General features: G+C 42.3%; 1 protein-coding gene across 1 annotated transcript in view; it reads left to right on the top strand.

Annotated features, from left to right (window-relative positions):
- Window positions 1-257: 257 nt before the first annotated feature.
- Window positions 258-18,990, top strand: part of COPZ1 (coat protein complex I subunit zeta 1) — a 31,215-nt gene continuing 12,482 nt past the window's right edge. The window contains exons 1-3 of the mRNA XM_077483789.1: window positions 258-407; window positions 9,783-9,851; window positions 15,598-15,679. Of these exons, the coding sequence (XP_077339915.1) occupies window positions 390-407; window positions 9,783-9,851; window positions 15,598-15,679 (169 nt within the window). The 5' untranslated portion in view covers window positions 258-389. The remainder of the gene's footprint in view (window positions 408-9,782; window positions 9,852-15,597; window positions 15,680-18,990) is intronic.

Below are 18,990 nucleotides of genomic sequence, written 5' to 3'. Positions count from 1 at the left end.
AACAGAATTAACCCCTCCATTGGTAGGCAGGTTGTTCCACAAAGGTCCAATCAGATAACGCAAAAAGCCCGAGATACCCACGCCCATAGAAAGCTGAGGTGGAAGTGACCAAAGAGGTAATGATGTGTCCACCAATCCGTGAGGGTTACAGCATCCTTCACAGAACAAGGCTAGCCAATAGCAGACACTTCCACTTACAAATGCGTGCAGACGAGCGTCCTACTGGCGGCGCTAGATGACGTTGACCAATAGTAGGCTTCGGAGCGCGATGGCTCAGCCTGCCACCTGCTGCAACCAATGAGCTCGGAGTGTGGGCGGTGCGACTTTTGCGGATTGACAGCTCCAGTGGCCAACCTGAGTGTTCCTCCACGTCGGCAGGATTGAGGAAGATGGACGCGGTGTTACTGGTGAGTGAGGCCGCAGAATTGAGTAGAAGAGAGGTCGGTGTGTGCTGAGAGGAGAGGCGGGTGTTCTGTGTGCGGCTACATGGCCTGCCATATGCCGGCTCTGTGAGTGTGTGGTGGGGCCAGCGGCTGCTGTCTTCCTGTAGCGGACATATGGTCACCATATAGCAGCCATCAGTCACAGGTTACACTGGGCTGTGTGTTCTATGAATGTACGGGGCGGTGACACATAATGCAATGCAATGTCATGTGTGACTGATGAGGGGACACCCCTCCATAGAGGTCTTCTCTATTACCTTCCCGCAGAGACCTTCATCTCCTCCTCATACAGTCCATCAATGCCATAGACTCCCTATGGCAAACCTTGGCACCCCTTATGTTTTGGAACTACATTTCCCATGATGCTCAATTACAGTGCAGAGTGCAGGAGCATCATGGGAAATGTAGTTCCAAAACATCTGGAGTGCCCAGGTTTTCCATCACTGCCCCATGGAATCACCAATTCTTACATTCTGTCACCCAGCCATGGGGCTTCTGTGGTGAAAATCACCCCTAATGTGTTTCTATGGGACCTTTATTTCACTGATCACATTATTTTTTTAACTTTATTGAAATGTCACAAATGACAATTAATTGAAGCAGTATTAACCTGCCCCCCCCCCCCTCCTCCGGAATGGGGACACTCTCTCATACAGGAGGTATGTTACTGGCCAGGTCACCAAGTGTAAAAAGAAACCTAATGCAGCCATCACATCTAATGATCGATAAGCTGCAAGATATTACATTTTTGGGTTCAATTCCACTTCAATGTGGCACTTTGCCCATAACAACTTTAGAAAAACAATATCCTTTAGCAAGGAACATACACTCCACATTATTAATTATGCTACCAAAATTAGTTGTAACTTGCCTCCAGCATTGCTCCTGTTTCTTCTTCCTGGAGGCAGACATTTTGCTGCAGTCCAAAGCCCCTGAACAGCAGTAAGTCATACTTGTGTCCTCAACCAAACTGTCAAACCATCCAATGTTCAGTGTCATAACTGATCATGTGCAGCATCATGGCAGTTTCAGATCAAACAGAAGCAGCTTCCTTTGCTGTAAAGTATAGGATGTTTAATTCCACTGTAAGACTGTCAGAGTGGCCTCTACAAATTTGGTAGTGCCTAAAAATAGAGAGCAACTGAGCATGTGCAGAGCAAGGCGAGATAGTGTATTACTGGATATTAAAGTAGTTGTAAAGGCTACCCTTCTTCATTCTATGCATGAAGGTAAAAAAAAAAAAAACTACAATGTGCAGCTTCCTCTTCCTTCCTCCTTTCTTCACCAAGGCTCTCCTAGAGCTCCTCATTGGCTGAGATTCAGCAGCAGGAGCGATTGGCTCAAGAACAGCCAGTGAGGTGGGGGCAGGGCCAAGCCACGCTCTCTGTGTCTTATGGACACAGAGTGCCAACTTGGGAGTGAGCACGCACAAGTGCCCCTATAGCAAGCTTCTTGCTATGGGGCAAGACGGAGGGCCCCAGAGAAGAGGATGATCGGGGCTGCTCTGTGCACAACCATTGAACAGAGCAGGTAAGTATAACGTGTGTGTGTATAATTTTTTTTTTTTTTTTGTTTGTAACAATATATATCTTTACAAACACTGTAACCCCTTCTCCCACCTAGCCCTTTAAGAGCTTCTTATTTCTGGGGCTGGCATACAGGTCATGTATTTGCTGTGATTGGCTCTTAACAGTTAAGTACATTTTAACCAAAAACAGATGTGTATACAGATAACCTGTGATCAACTGTTAACTTGACGCAACCTGAGCTCTAGCACACAGCCTGTGACTGATATCCGCAGCTCTGCATGTTCTCCCTGTACTGTGTGTAAAGGGGGGTATGCTCCTTCACTCCAATCAGCATTGTGATCTGCACTGTGAAGTCAGAAGGCCAGTCACTTCACTAGCTACTTTAAAGTGCTTGCTGTGATGGATGAATAGTAAAAGTGTGGGTAAATTGCTTCCCTCGGCTGGAGGACCTCAAAGGTTAGTCACACAAGGACAAGCCTAGACATTTGAAAATGTGATCTGTTGATCAGCCAACCTGAACTCAGATCTTTTCCTTCAGCACAGTATTTCAGACTTCTTTCATCAACTTGTATCTATGAGATTGTTAATATGGTTTTTGAGTAACATTTGAGCACGAGTCCAGCTGAACGAATAACTTCACTTTGTGAGCACCATATATGGACCTTCTTGGATTCTCCATCCAACTTCCCTAAAGCTGTACAGAGTTCAGACTCACACTGCTGAAGTATGTGTGTACCCCTTGGTACCTGGTATCCTATGAAGTCCTAGAGACTAGGGGTCATGTCTGCCTTCTGCTTGGTGCATGAAGACCCGCACAACCATGCTAGGGTCCGATAACGTGCAAATATTCCATAGGATGCCAGAAAATACACGGACAAAGCCTGGTGTTGGTTAAGACAAAGGGGACAAAAATTCCCATTGACTCTTTCTATCACAGTGTTATATTAAACATGTATATATTTAAACATTGTTTTTGTGTTGTGCCAGACTCTTATATCAGGACTTCAGTGAGCTCAGACCTGCTCATTACCAAATGGGCCTGGTCAGGACTATCTAGACCTCCCGTTCTGAAACATTCTCCTTCATATCATCTCGCCATCTCCTCGTGAAGCTTGCGTTATCAATTAAGGTTTCTCATCTGTGAAGTGTTAGAACTGGCAGCTTTAAATAGGGATATCTCAACCAATAGAAGGAAGACACTCCAGACACTGGCAGATCTCCAGCTTCACCTCCTGTCTAAAGTCAAAGATATATGGAGCTTGCTTAATACCATAATACAAATTGCTTCATTGAAGTATACAGCAGCCTTTTCAGTTATATAAGTAACATATTTTTATAAGTTGTTTCTATGTGAAACGTTAGACCATGATGTTGTTGATGGGTCGGAGAGAAGGTATATATTGCCAGCTTCAATTGTAATTTTGTTGCTTGCTGTCACTGATATGAAGATAAAAAGTTCTCATTCAAAGGTAATCGAGGTATTCCTTCAGTCACCTTTGTGTTACATTAAAAGTGGCTAGGAGGAGCTGCCTAACTGATAAAAGTAAAATGTGCCATATTCATTAATCAATAAATAGTACTATTTTTATTGAATACAATGTCTGTATTACATATTCTCATGTGGCTGCCCTCTCGCCTCATCTCCAGTCTCCTGACATTTCTGTCACCCTAGAAGGTTGGTATTGGCCCACGTATTGACACCTTATTGTTTGAGCAAAATCAAACTTTTATTGCAGATGACTGCTTTATTTAAAGACTTTTTACTATCACAACAGATTAAAGGATAAGTTCCCCTTTCTACAGAAAATAATAAATGCAGATCCACGTCATTCATTTACAGAGATTTGTGAATTGATAAACTACAAGTCCCCTCTTCTGCCGCAGCAGACAGGTTTGTAGCTTCAATGAACTGCAGGTGTGCTGATCAGCGCGATTGTAGTCCATTCACTCTCCCTTTTTAAGCTGAAAGCCCAATAATGAGATACGGGCAGAAAGCTGAAGGGAGAGTGTGCAGAAGCCTGGCATTGCACCCATGATCAACTAATCACAGCTGCAATACTTTGTGTCATCCTGGTTGTGCTGTGTAAATCTCAGGAGTAAATGGCTAGAAATACACATATTTAGAAGGAAAAAACTCTCTTATGTATATAAACCATGTATTTAGCCAACCAATTAGAAACACTTGTGAGTGGGTCATAAATATGGTAGAGAAATGCACAGAGGTGGAGCTGAAATAGATGAAATTTGTTAAAAGCAGAGACAATTGTATAAACACCTGTCCTGTTTTTTTTTTTTTTTTTTACAATATGTTTGGAGCAGACACTAAGTCATTCTGTCATTCAGCAGACTTGAAACTTTTTTTTTTTTGTGTATGAGTTTGATTTTAATAGGGCAATGTAACAAAACACTCGGCCACAGGCCAGGGGAAGCACAATACAATAATTGTAGTATATATGTATTGAAGTGATAGATACATTGTTGGAAAACCTGCATTCTTCAAACAATGTATGGAATCCAAGGGATAGAAGAAGTCTCTTGGGGGAGATAGAAGAGTAGCCTAGCCTGTGTAAAGTGGTTGTAAAGTTACTAAATGTAAAATACATTTTTATATACATCCATTTAAGGCTACCACAAATCAATTTTTTGTTCTAACTTGCCTACATTGACCTGCCCGCTTCTAAAGTGCAGGTCACATTATCGCTATAGCTTCCCAAGGGATTCACGGACCTACTAGACGTTTACAGACTGGAGGCATACGTCATTGCTGGGAATGAGGTTGCTGCTGTTCTGCTCCAAGAGGAGGAGCGGCAGAAGGGATGGGCAGGGATCAGTGGCTGGAGGCAGAAGGTATGGGCGAGGAAAAATGGACGGGGAGGAATGGCTGGAGATGAGAAGGATGAGTGGGGAGGAGAGGCTGGCGGCAAAATGATTGGATGGGGAGGAGCGGCTGGAGGCAGGACAAGTCACCGAGGGAGGGGCGAGGCTTTGCACAGACTACGGAAGTTACAGACACACAACGTACTAGGGTTGCCACATCATCCCTTTATTCCAGGACACATATGAATTACACGGGTTCTGAGGCCAATTTAATGCAGATAAGGCACCAAGTTCGTTTAATTACACAGTTTCTGTGGCTGACTAAGGTGGTAATTAACGTGTCTCCTGGATTAAAGGGAAGATGTGGCAACCCTACAACTTACACAGCGTGCCTGTACGGGGGGAGGGCTAGCAGGAGAAAGGGAGGTAGTGAGAAAGGGATAAGGTACAGGGGAGACAGGCAGTCTGTCAGACAACAGCAGCTCTAATCTACATCCCTAGATGTGTTTGCAGCAATCTGGGAATATACTAATCAAGGTATCGGTGTTTGAAAATCGGAACCATCACGGAAGAGAATCTAGGGACACTTAGCTCTTTTATTCACATAAAGGGTACGGAGTTTATCAACCCATCCCTTAGTGGTGGAGAAGGTGCTTGTGTTCCAATGCCTAGGAATCACAGCTCTTGCCACTAAATATGGGTCATTATGCCTGGGTCGAATAAACCAGCACCAACATATATCGGGGCACTTGGAAAGAAGTTAGCTAGTAAGCGAGGGCACGGGTATCATCTGGGGAGAATATTGAAGTTCTTTTCCTGGGCTACACTAGCTATCCAGAGTTTGTGCGTCAGTATGTAAGATCTGGATTTACAGCAGACTTTTTTTTTTTTTAAGTTTTGGATAAAGTGGGGGTGGATTCGTTTTTATTGCTGTCTGCTCCCCAGTTAGAGAGATACAGCTTCTCTATTTGTCCTGTTTTACCATTATCAGTGAAAGTAAAAGCAAATCCTAAATGTTGGGTTGTCCACAGAAAAGTAATTGAGAGAACATCTTCCAATGAAGACACTAGTACTGGTAACCTGGGGGGTCCCCAAGAAATTCTCTTGATTTGCAGGGATTTCTGATTACTTCCTGTTGGGCTATGGAACAGGAAGTGAATGGAATTCTCCGTAATGGGACACAGGTTGCGGAAAAAAATCTGACGTGGTTTATAACCCTCCCTTGCTCTATCCAAAATGGGGGGGGGGGGGGGGGGGAGTTTTGCCTATAGTTCTATTTTTAAATCTTGGTGTTGATGAGATTGGTTGTCTAGAATACATTCTTGGGTTAATGTTAGGAACAAAGTATGGCTAGTCCCTTTTGATTAGGAACATTTTGATTGGATGGATGTTATTAAATCCCATAAACAATTAGCTCCATGTCATATAGCAATGTCACAGCCAGTCCAGTGTTTAATGGCTGGGTCAGTATTTATTTACATCAGCCTTTGAGAGGTAATTGAACTACTAGTAAATAATGTGCGCATAAGAATTAATTACTTTTCACCTTAGAGCAGCCACAGCAGCATAACAATCCGATCCAAATCACTCATCTTCCATCTCGAGAGTGAGATTAATCAAACCCTGGAGCGCCTTGTAGCTATTTTTGTCTAGTAGCAATAGATTTGTGAAATGATTAAAAGAGCTCTTTAAATGTACTCTGTTTATTAATAATGAGTTGTTTTCTGATTTAATACAAAGCATCCAGATAATGAATGGGGTTAGAAGTGGCTTTAATTTGGCCTAGTAATATGCTTTAGCTGGTCCTCTGGCTGCAGTTGTCTCTACAAAACAAGTTTACCAAAGGATTTAACAGGACTTCACTCATGCTGGGTTCACAATATCTTCACATGCAGCTCACAGCAGGGGTCCGGTGCGTCCCCGTTCACAGCTTCAGATCCGATTCCAGCCGAAATTTTTGGCTGAATGCAGACCTGAAACGGACCAAGAGACGCACAGGACTCCTGTGCAAATTGTCACCGGAGCCGCAGCAGAGATGTGTGAACCGGCTCCATAGAGAGCCGGTCAAAATCTCCTGCTATTGCGAATTGGATGCGCAATAGTGTGAACCCAGCCTTAAACTGCTGCAATTAAAGCTTTGGTCGTTCATTAGCACCACAGATCACTACAAACTTGGTCATCTCCCAGGTTATTGCTGCAAATGCTGGAAGAAAAAAATAAGGCTTTGTATTTTGTAATAGTGAAAAATGAAAATTGCTACCCGAGATGATTATTATTATTATTATTATTATTATTATTATATTTTTCTGCTGATAACTGTGTCCTGTTTGCTACAGCAGAGAAGGAAATGTAAAGCTAAGTTTTTGCTCCCCCCAAAATAATAAACATATTTATTCTTACCTGCTCTGTGCATTGGTATAGTAGAGGCCCCAATCCTCCAATTCTGGGGTTCCCTGCCAGGGCTCTCAGCTCCTTCTGTTTTGTGTTTGCCCCTATAGCATGTGGGCTCACTTCTGAACACACACACACTGTGGCTCGGATATCTGTTATTGTTTTAGGTGCGTTACCTACTTGGCTCACCTGATATGAATATGTTTTTACTACTGATTTCCAATAGCGTTTGGTAACCTCTCCCTACCTGCTGAGCTCTGTCTACCATTTGTATCAAATAAAATATTGATCTTTGTAAATTAATCCTTTGAAAAATATATTGGTGAACTTTGCAGTTTTTATTTTTTGCAGATTTTGCATGCTAAAATTTGTGTAATATACTGTATTTTTTTTTATTTTATTTTTTTATTCAGATGTTCATATATATACATGTAAAGTATAACATTGGTTTTGAATAATCCGCCAAATATTTTGAACCGGTGAACAAGACCGGAATGCAAACCTCCAGCCAGACATGTGTGAATCGAGCCTTAATAATGTTAGATTCTATGTTTAAAAAAAAAAAAAGAAAAATGTGCTTAAAGAGCAACTAAACTCTCTCGCAACTATTTTCATCCTTATGCTGCTAACATTAATAAATAGGAAGGTTTATTATATTTACTTGTTTTAAACTTTAACATTTCTTCATTTGGTTTCTGGCCTAGGCCAAAATATTGTCATACATTCCAGGAGTCTTCGGGAGGGGAGTTTTCTCAACTTACCACACCCTCCTGCCTGCATGTCTGAGCTAAGGGCAGGTGGATTCCAGGGAGTAGCATGAATAATCTACCCATACTCAAGATGGCCACGGCTAGAAATGCTAGGGTGGTGTGATTTTTGCAGCAAAATAAATTGTGGAGACATGGATAGGCAAGTTTGCTTTGAATATGTAAAATGAATTGGTGCTCTGGTGTAGTTTAGTTCCCCTTTAAAGCTGAACTCCGGTCAGAACTCTTAAAGCACTTTTGTGTCTTGCTATACATCAATAAGGAGTTTTTTACAGATAATGCTGCTACCCCTGAATAATGGCTCATTCCTGTTAATCTCCTTTTTGTAGAGTTGGCCTCTATGCCATCTCCTTCCCCAGGGCCATTTGTCTTGTAACTACCCCCGTATAGTTAATTTACATGAGCAGTAAAACTATATCACAGCTGACTGCCATGGGCAAACCTGCTCAGTCTGTTGCCTATCCTTGCTTGCATCAGGTAATTAAGGAGTGAGGGAACTCTCAGGTTTGATGGTTAAGAAAATGCTCCTGAGCACGCTGCCAGTGCCAAGAATCCCTCCTATTACATTGCTAATATCCCAAAGCATCATGGGATTTGTAGTTTACTCGGCTGCACCAAATAAGCAGTGAAGGCCACGTTGGGCACCTGAGTGATCCCTCAAAAGCTAGATGTATGCTAAGAGAAATAAATGTTTTTGTTGTACTCGTGGAGCAAATCTATAAGAGCAAGTGTATAAAAGTGTAATGGTCACAGCAACAATTCTCATCAAGGTAAATACTGCGACATGACGGAAAATACAGCATTCCTCTCCCTTCAAGTAAGATGGTATACATAGCTGATGGAACCTTGTGGTCAGTGTTTGAGGTGAAGTTCTGTTATACACTCAGGCTGTGAGTATGTGGAAGTCAGTGCATCACAGAACTTTGTCTCGAGGGCTCCGATGCAGCAGGGAAATTGGATCCTTTGAAGCGGTAGCTACTGGTTTAGATGGTTAACTGATTTTTGAATTCCTGTACTACTTTCCAATTGTTCCCAATGGCACTTTATTACATTTTGCCAGACGCAGACATTAACTGCTGCAAGGTACAGATGGTAAGTTTGGACTCTACTGGCATTTTGTGAAATGCAGCCTGTTGATTTACCAGAAACGAGTGACATCACTGTGGAATGGTACGCTTTGATAAGGGTTAATATAAGTTTAGTAAGAGCGTGGCTTCTTTTCTTGGGTAATAAAGGTTTACTATTTTTAGGCCTCATGCAAACTGGACATTTTTTTTACAGTCGCTGTTTTTGGCTTCAAGCATTTATTTTCTGCAGCCAGTAAACTCCCCATCTAGTATATTATGTGTGCATGCACACATAGGCTTTTATCAGCATTTTTTGGCAGGGGTGTATCCCCCCCCCCCATACTAGCAGGTTTGAGGAGTTTTTAAGCTGTAAAAACTCTAATACTCTAAAATGCTGAACAATGCAGCTATTTGGCATATATGAGCATTTTTGAACCATAAAGATGTTTTGTGGGGGTATAGTTTTGCTAAAAAACGCTGATGCAAAAAAGCTGCAGAGCGCGGAATTCTAAAGCTGTTGCCTTTTTTTTGAATTTTCTGCAGTATGTATGAGGCCTAGAGGTTTATATAGAATTGTATAGGAACAGATCCTCAAAGTGGAGTCATTGATATGCTCAAGTTACAAGCCACAATGTGGTATAAATGTGAATCTATTCTGTATCTATCTCTTTTCTAACACATTTCCTACATTTTATAGAGGGAGGGAGGTGGGGAGTGCTTGTGGAATGATGGTGACTTTTTTTTTTCTTTTGCTTTTTCTTCTGACAGGACCCCTCGTTGTACACAGTGAAAGCTGTTCTCATATTAGACAATGATGGCGAGAGGCTCTTTGCAAAGGTATGCTTGAAAAAAATCACACAGTATCATTAATCTTGGAAAATGTGTCAACAGTGGCTTGGACACAGGCTGGATATATCATTAGTCATTTCCTAATAAATAAATAAATATATATATATATATATATATATATATATATATATATATATATATATATATATATATATATATATATATATATATATAAATATAAATTTTTTTTTTTTTTTTTTTTTTACGCTTGCCATTCACTATACTATTTGATTGTATAATGTTTGTAAAATTGCCAAAATTAGGTGATATGAAGACAAACCTGAGCAACCTATTCAGTTAGTATCTAATTGGACAGGCCCTTGCACTACATAGTTGATGGTAAATCTAAAGTAGATTTTCTAGATGGGCTGCATAGTGTATGGTCAGCCCTGATACAAAGTACTGTCGTTTTAGCAGCCAATCCACAATTTTCCTTTTATTCCAGTAAATTGTAATGTTCTTGTTTTGGGTTACTACTCTCTGCACATCTTATTGTGTCAGTGTGCATGTACATGGTCTGATATTGTAGGTTTAGAGCTTCCTGCTCTTGAAAATTATTCATGTCAAGGATTACATGTCATTGCCGCTCAACTTTTTGAGGCTTACCACTGGTACTTCTTGCTTGATGTACAAAACGTTGGTTTTTGGAGTTTTGTTGTGAACTCATGCTCAACCACACTGACCTGTTATATTGCTTTGGTGCTGCTAAAAGTACAGGTGAAAGAATATCCACGTGTTCCAGAGCATGGGGCTCAAGCTTATCCTGATACCAATCTAGAGGGCTAGTAAATGTAAAGAGGGATGGATCGCCACTACTCCCGTCCAGCCCAGGTGAACAAATGATAAGGAGCGGCCTCAGTCTATATGAATCCACCCCACCACACACTCTGATGCATTTTGCCCCGCCCACCAGGGCTTAGTCATAGGGTCCAAGCCTCTGTGGGTGGGGTTAATTGTAGTAAGCTGTGTGGTTTGGTGGCAATATGTAGGCTGAGACCTCTCCTTATCGCTTGTTCACCTTGGTTGGTCGGACGTAGTGACGATCCTTTCCTCTTCATGCTCAACCACTGTCTAATGTCTATGAGCAGTTCAGTGAAAGAATCCAAGAGGTGTTGGCATCAATTCAGGACTCATCTCTTTTTGTTCTTTACTTTCGACATTTGGTTTTAATAATTTTCCAGCTTGAAAACCGCCTCCGTAAAACGGTCTTGCGCATACAGTTCAGTTTGTATCCCAGACCTAAAATTTACCTCCCCAACATGCAATGCAATGTCTTCCAGATCCTTTGGAAGCTTAAGGATAGTAAGATACAGATTTGTACCATGGATAATCTTGGGCCAGCTGAATGGAGGGAAAGCATGTCAACTGTGGGAATGTAGGAGACTTGTCTATGCTCCTAACAACCGCCATTCAAAGTTTCTAAGCAAAATAAACCACTTAATTGCCTGTATAGTTTTAAAGATCAGATACTCTAAATGAGATGTTTATGGCATTTTGGTATTTTCCCCCAGTTTTTAAAGTGTACCTTCAGCCTAACCCCTCCCCTCCTCATGCCCCCACCATTTCTTTTTTTTCTATACCCCCGCTTACCAGGTGGTGTTGCAGGCACAGTTTGGTTACTGAAGCCACTGAATCTAGCATTGTCCTGCTGACATGATTCTGTCAACAGACACCATTCAGTCCTGCACCACCTTCATAGATGTGACATCACTAAGAGGCTCGCCGTCTCTTCCAAGTTCAGCCGACGGGGCCTCCAGATGATGCACCACTAGGCCCCCTCCCCCTTCTACTTACTGAATAAAAGCCTAAGGGTCTCCTGGAATATGTGACGTGCATATCCAAGGAGACCCAACAAGCACTGTGCACGTCATTTACCTAGGCGAATAACAACATGCATGGAGGGGTAGTGCCATGCTGGTAAACAAAGGTAAAATAACACTGCCTTGTTCGTGTAGAGAGGGGGGAGCTTTACATAGAGGGTGAAGTTTGGCTTTAAATTTTGAAGGCTTTAGGGTATGTTGAAAATCTGTTATTAAAGGCTAAGTTAAAGTGCTGTAAAGGCTTAAAGAGGGGGCGGGCCGGTCCTGCTCCATTGCCCCCATTGCAAACTGCTTGCTCTGCGGGCACTTTGCAGGATGGAGGGCCAGGAGTGTCCTCGGGGGACCCAAGAAGAGGAGGGTTGGAGCTGCTCTGTGCAAAACCACTGCATACAGCAGGTAAGTATAATAGTTGTGTTTTATTTATTTATTTAACCAGTTGCCGACCGCCGCACGCCGATGTACGTCGGTAGAATGGCACGGGCAGGCATAAGGACATACATGTATCGTATACATGCCCCCGCCCGGTGCCTGCGGCGGTCGGTTTTCGTCCGGGAGCGATCCGGGACGAGGGGGCGGCCATTCATTCATGGCCACCCCCTCGCGATCGCTCCCGACGAATAGAAATCCCCGGTGACATCACTTCCTCTCCTGTAATGTAAACACAGGAGAGGAAGTGATGTATTCTCTCCTCCGTGTCGGTATTTTTCGTTCCGACACGGAGGAGAGCGGATCGGTGAGTTGCACCAACACTCTACACACACAGTAGAACATGCCAGGCACACTCACACCCCCCCTTTACCCCCCGATCACCCCCCCAATTACCCCTGCCCCCCAGTCACAGTGACACCAATGTCATTTTTTTTTTTTTTTTTTTTTTTGCATTGGTGTCATTTGTGACTGTAATAACTGTTAGGGCAGTTAGAGTTAGCCCCCTTTAGTTCTAATGTACCCCCCTAACCCCCCCAATAAAGGTTTAACCCCGTGATCACCCCCCCGTCGCCAGTGTCACTAAGGCTGGGTTCACATTGCAGCGGTTTATGAGAACGAATGTGATTCGCACCGCACTGCAGTGCAAATCACATCCGATCTCTGTGCGATTCGAGTTCAGCCATTCGCCGCACCCGCCGCAAATTCGCACGGGACCCTTTTTTTGGCCCGCAGCAGAATCGGATCGCATGGGTGTTCACACCATGCGATCCGAGTTTGCAGATCGCACTGCGATATGCGAACTGATCTGGGGGTGTCAGTAACATTTCACTGACACTCCCAGCAGTTCGCATAGGGCAGTGTGAACTGCCGCCGGGAGGCATGCGATGCGGGAACCCGCCGCGGATTTGCGGCGTTTCCGCATCGCTCCAGTGTGAACCCAGCCTAATAAGCGATCATTTTTCTGATCGCCGTATTAGTGTCACAGGTGACGCTAGTTAGGCAGGTAGGTATTTAGGTTCGCCGCAGCTTTTTATAGCGCCAGGGACCCCCATATACTACCGCATAAAGCCCCCTGATTGCCCCCTAGTTAACCCTTTCACCAGTGATCACCATATAACTGTTACAGGTGACGCTGGTTGGTTAGTTATTTTTTTATAGTTTCAGGGCACCCGCCATTTATTACCTAATAAAGGTTTAACCCCCTGATCACCCGGCGGGTGTCATTTGTGACTAATAACTGTTAGGGCAGTTAGGGTTAGCCCCCTTTAGTTCTAAGGTACCCCCCTAACCCCCCCAATAAAGGTTTAACCCCGTGATCACCCCCCGTCGCCAGTGTCACTAAGGCTGGGTTCACATTGCAGCGGTTTATGAGAACTGATGTGATTCGCACCGCACTGCAGTGCAAATCGCATCCGATCTCTGTGCGATTCGAGTTCAGCCATTCGCCGCACCCGCCGCAAATTCGCACGGGACCCTTTTTTTGGCCCGCAGCAGAATCGGATCGCATGGGTGTTCACACCATGCGATCCGAGTTTGCAGATCGCACTGCGATATGCGAACTGATCTGGGGGTGTCAGTAACATTTCACTGACACTCCCAGCAGTTCGCATAGGGCAGTGTGAACTGCCGCCGGGAGGCATGCGATGCGGGAACCCGCCGCGCAATCGTGGCGTTCCCGCATCGCTCCAGTGTGAACCCAGCCTAATAAGCGATCGTTTTTCTGATCGCTGTATTAGTGTCACAGGTGACGCTAGTTAGGCAGGTAGGTATTTAGGTTCGCTGCAGCTTTTTATAGCGCCAGGGACCCCCATATACTACCGCATAAAGCCCCCTAATTGCCCCCTAGTTAACCCTTTCACCAGTGATCACCATATAACTGTTACAGGTGACGCTGGTTGGTTAGTTATTTTTTTATAGTTTCAGGGCACCCGCCATTTATTACCTAGTCTCACTAGTGTACCCCTAAATTTAGGGGTGTCTACTTTCCAAAATGGGGTCATTTGGGGGGGGTTTGTGCCATCTTGGCATTTTATGGCCTTCAAAACTGTAACGCCCTTAGAAAGCCTGAAGGCGGTGCTTGGTTTTCGGGGCCCCGTACGCGGCTAGGCTCCCAAAAAGTCCCACATATGTGGTATCCCCGTACTCAGGAGAAGCAGCAGAATTTATTTTGGGGTGTCATTTCACATATGCCCATGGCATGCGTGAGCAATATATCATTTAGTGACAACTTTGTGAAAAAAAAAAAAAAAAAAAAAAAAAAGTTTGTAATTTTCCCGCAACTTGTGGCAAAATATAAAATATTCCATGGACTCAACATGCCTCTCAGCAAATAGCTTGGGGTGTCTACTTTCTAAAATGGGGTCATTTGTGGGGGTTTTGTGCCATCTTGGCATTTTATGGCCTTCAAAACTGTAATAGGTAGTGAGAAGTGAACTCAAAAATTTACGCCCTTAGAAAGCCTGAAGGCGGTGCTTGGTTTTCGGGGGCCCCGTACGCGGCTAGGCTCCCAAAAAGTCCCACATATGTGGTATCCCCGTACTCAGGAGAAGCAGCAGAATTTATTTTGGGGTGTCATTTCACATATGCCCATAGCATGTGTGAGCAATATATCATTTAGTGACAACTTTGTGTAAAAAAAAAAAAAAAAAATTTTTTTTTTTGTCATTATTCAATCGCTTGAGGCAAAAAAATAAAATATTCAATGGGCTCAACATGCCTCTTATCAATTTCCTTAGGAGGTCTACTTTCCAAAATGGGGTCATTTGGGGGGGTTTTGTACTGCCCTGCCATTTTAGCACCTCAAGAAATGAGATAGGCAGTCGTAAACTAAAAGCTGCGTAAATTCCAGAAAACGTACCTTAGTTTGTAGATGTGACAACTTTTGCGCAAACCAATAAATATACAATTATTGACTTTTTTTTTACCAAAGACATGTGGCTGAATACATTTTGGCCTAAATGTATGACTAAAATTGAGTTTATTGGATTTTTCTAATAACAAAAAGTAGAAAATATCATTTTTTTTCAAAATTTGCGGTCTTTTTACGTTTATATCGCAAAAAATAAAAATCGCAGAGGCAATCAAATACCATCAAAAGAAAGCTCTATTTGTGGGAAGAAAAGGACGCAAATTTTGTTTGGGTACAACATTGCATGACCGCGCAATTACCAGTTAAAGCAGCGCAGTGCCAAAGTGTAAAAAGACCTCTGGTCATTTACCAGCAAAATGGTCCGGTCTGAAAGTGGTTAATTTATTTTTTTTTGACTTTAAGATACCTTTTTTTAAAAAAAATAATATAAATGCACATTTTTGCAGGAAAAAGATGTGCATTTTTATTTTCACAGGTGGCTGCAAATCATTGCACCCATGATCATTAGATAGTGTGTGCAATGTCGTGCTCCTGCACACACTGCCTTCAGCTCTGTTGTCCATTTAAAGAAATCTATGAACTTGATTATAACTTTTTCTGTTGTTATTATTGACAGTACTATGATGAAACATATCCCACTGTGAAGGAGCAAAAGTGCTTTGAGAAGAATATCTTTAATAAAACGCACAGGACAGACAGTAAGTGGTGGTCTTCTTTTATTTTTGTACCATTGCTGAAGATCTCATGGATGTGAGTACTGTAGACATACCATTCTGCCATTTTTATTTTACAGACAAATGCAAAAGGGAATGCATTTATTTTGGATTTTATATGTGCACATTACTGTGTACTGGGAAATGGGAAACAGTATATACACTTTTTATTCACCTATCAAGAGTAACTATATCAGATAAGAGGTTTTTGAATTAATCTGACACTTACATAAAATGTACTGTTGCTCCTCGTCGTAGGACATACTGAGTCATCTTATCCAAAACCATGCTTGGGGGGGGGGGGGGGGGGGAGTTATTTTGAACAAAGAATGTTTGCTTATAAACCTAAGTCACACTGAACACAAATCGAATTTTCCAATACCTATGATCATTTACTCTTCATTTCATTTATTCTTCACCCGATTGGCCACAAATACATCAGTGTTTGATAGATTGAATCAGAATATTGATTCGATTCTAATTTGTGTGGACATGAATCGATTTGTGAGATCTCCAAGTAGAAGTCTTGGCTCCACTTCCCATTGGCTTAATTTTTTGGTCTGTTTGGATTTTACATGATCAAAAAAGCTAGAAATGCAAGAGGTGGGCAGTGTTTTTATTTTTTTAAATTTATTTTCCCTCTACAGTACTCGCCAATACTAATTGCTGATACCTGCGGCAACTGTTTTGTTTACACGTCAGCTGCCAGCAATGGTACAAAGCATTGAAAATATTAAAGCGGTCCTCCACCCTGAAGTGGAAGTTCCACTCATCTGATCCCCCCCCCCCCCCTCCGGTGCCACAATCGGCACCTTTCAGGGGGGAGGGGGGGGTGCAGTTACCTGGATAATCCAGGTATCTGCACACACTTCCGGAACAAGACCCCCGCAGACCGCCAAAGATGCCCCGCGCCCCCCCCGTTGTGTTCTGGGAAACACACAGTTCCCAGGACACAGCGGGGACCAGCAGAGATGCGCAGCGCGACTCGCGCATGCGCAGTAGGGAACTGGGCAGTGATGCCGCAATGCTTCACTTCCCGATTCCCTGACAGAGGATGGCGGCGGGGGCAGCAGAGAGATGAGCGATCGCTCGTCATCTGCCGCAGACATTGCTGGACCCTGGGACAGGTAAGTGTGAATTTATTAAAAGTCAGCAGCTGCAATATTTGTAGCTGCTGGCTTTTAATATTTATTTATTTATTTTTAAAGCTGCAGAATCACTTTAATGGACAAAGCAAACACAAAAAGTTTTAATTGTTAATAGTTTATGAAATAGAAGCGAACAAAAAAATAAATCAGCAGAAACATAATAATTAAATTGAGCAGAATAAGGAGTTAATTTGGGCTGATTAGAGTAAATTGAGGGTCAATTAGGGGGTAAACAAAGGAACAGTTAATAAAAAATAAATAAAAAAGGTTTTACTTGATAGGTCGCTTTAAACTGACTTCATCTGCTGATCGAATGTCGTCCCTTTGATCTGCAGAAGAATAAACGGATAGATACAATGGGGGTTATTTACTAAAAAATCCACTTTGCACTGCATGTGCAGTTGAAAGTAAAGTCCCTCTAGATTTGAGGGGGACATGCAAGGAAAATAGCATTTTAGCTTCCACATGATTGGATGATAAAATCAGCAGAGCTTCCACTCATTTCAGATCCCCATATATATATATATATATATATATATATATATATATATATATATATATATATATATATATATATATATATATATATATATATATATTTATACTTTACCTTTGTTTCCACTTCTTCAGCTGTCAACAGGGGATTATCATTGACAGCTGAATCAGTCATCGGTTGTTGAGGATGCGGCGGGCTTGCTCTTTAATCACTTGCTGACTGTCTCACACCAGTATACGTCAGCAAAGTGGCACGTTGCCGCTAATCGCCGAACAGGTACTTCTGCTCCTTTAAGAGCCACTGGAGTCACGCCCACAGCACAGCAGGGGACCCGATTTATGTGGCCGGCGGGTGCGATCGCAGCCGGTCACCCGCGATTTTGTGATCACGAGCTAGAATGGTGATTTGTGTGTGTAAACGCACAAATCCATGTTCTATCAGGGGAGACGAGAGATCTTTTGTTCCTAGTAAGTAGGAACAACGATATGTCTCCTCCCCCAGTCAGTCCAATCCCCATACAGTTAGAAACACTAACTAGAGAACATATTTAACTCCTTCCCTACCAGTGACATTTACACAGTAATCGGTGCATTTTTATAGTTCCGATCGTTGTATAAATGTCAGTGGTCCGGAAAATGTGTCAAAAGTGTCCGATCTGTCGGCTACAATGTCGTAGTAGTAAAATAAATAAATAATAAAAATGCCATAAATCTTTCCCATAGTTTGTCAACGCTATAACTTTTGCACAAACCAATCATTATACGCTAATGGCCCCTCCCCCTCAAATAGATAGATATATGTATATCTGCCTAAACTGATGAAGAAACGTCTTTTTAAAAAACATTTTTGTGAGGATATTTATTATAGCAAAAAGTAAAAATTTTTTAATTTTTTTTTTCAAAATCGTCGCTCTTTTTTTGTTTATAGCGCAAAAAATAAAAAATGCAGAGGTGATTACCACCATAAGAAAGGATGTCAACTCTGTTTGGGTATAATGTCGCACGACCCCCCAATTGTCAGTTAAAGTGAAGTGACGCAGTGCCGTATCGCAAACAAATGGCCTGGTCATTAAGTAGCCAAATCTTCCGGTCTGTAAGCGCTTAACTGTTAATTGGCAGCTTTTTTTTTTTTTTTTTTTGCTTACATTTTAGCTGTTAGTGGGGGAATCCCACAGACAGCTGAAAGAACTAACGAGTACCGATACTCATGCAAATGCTTGGTATCGCCACAGATATCGGTATCAGTGCAACCCTAGTTTAAAGTAAACCCATGCCTTTTGCCAGTTAAGAGGAAGTATCGGGTTCTATTTTTCCCACCTTCTCTTACTGCTCTTTCATGCTTCCTCTCTGTCCGATTCACCAGCTGCAGTCTTTGGAAGTATATACTGATGGTAGGGGCGCTTAAACAAATATACGGTAAGTAACAATCAAAAAATGTGAAACTTTGATGATCATATAACATCTAAAGTGATAAACACCATATCACAACACTACAATAAACAAAAAAAAAAAAAAAATTTACAATCAAAATATATAATAAGAACAGTAATAAATGAATGAAGTGCCCAATTGGGTGGTGACACCCAAAAAAGAAAACAAAAAAACAACTTATATAGATATAAATCCAAAGTCCAAAGCAGTGATTTTTTTTTT

The sequence above is a fragment of the Lithobates pipiens genome, unplaced genomic scaffold (genome assembly GCF_037356315.1).
Source record: "Lithobates pipiens isolate NorthernLeopardFrog02 unplaced genomic scaffold, aLitPip1_a1.2 Scaffold_16, whole genome shotgun sequence".
Lineage (NCBI taxonomy): Eukaryota > Metazoa > Chordata > Amphibia > Anura > Ranidae > Lithobates > Lithobates pipiens.
This window is presented reverse-complemented; position numbering and strand designations above follow the sequence as displayed.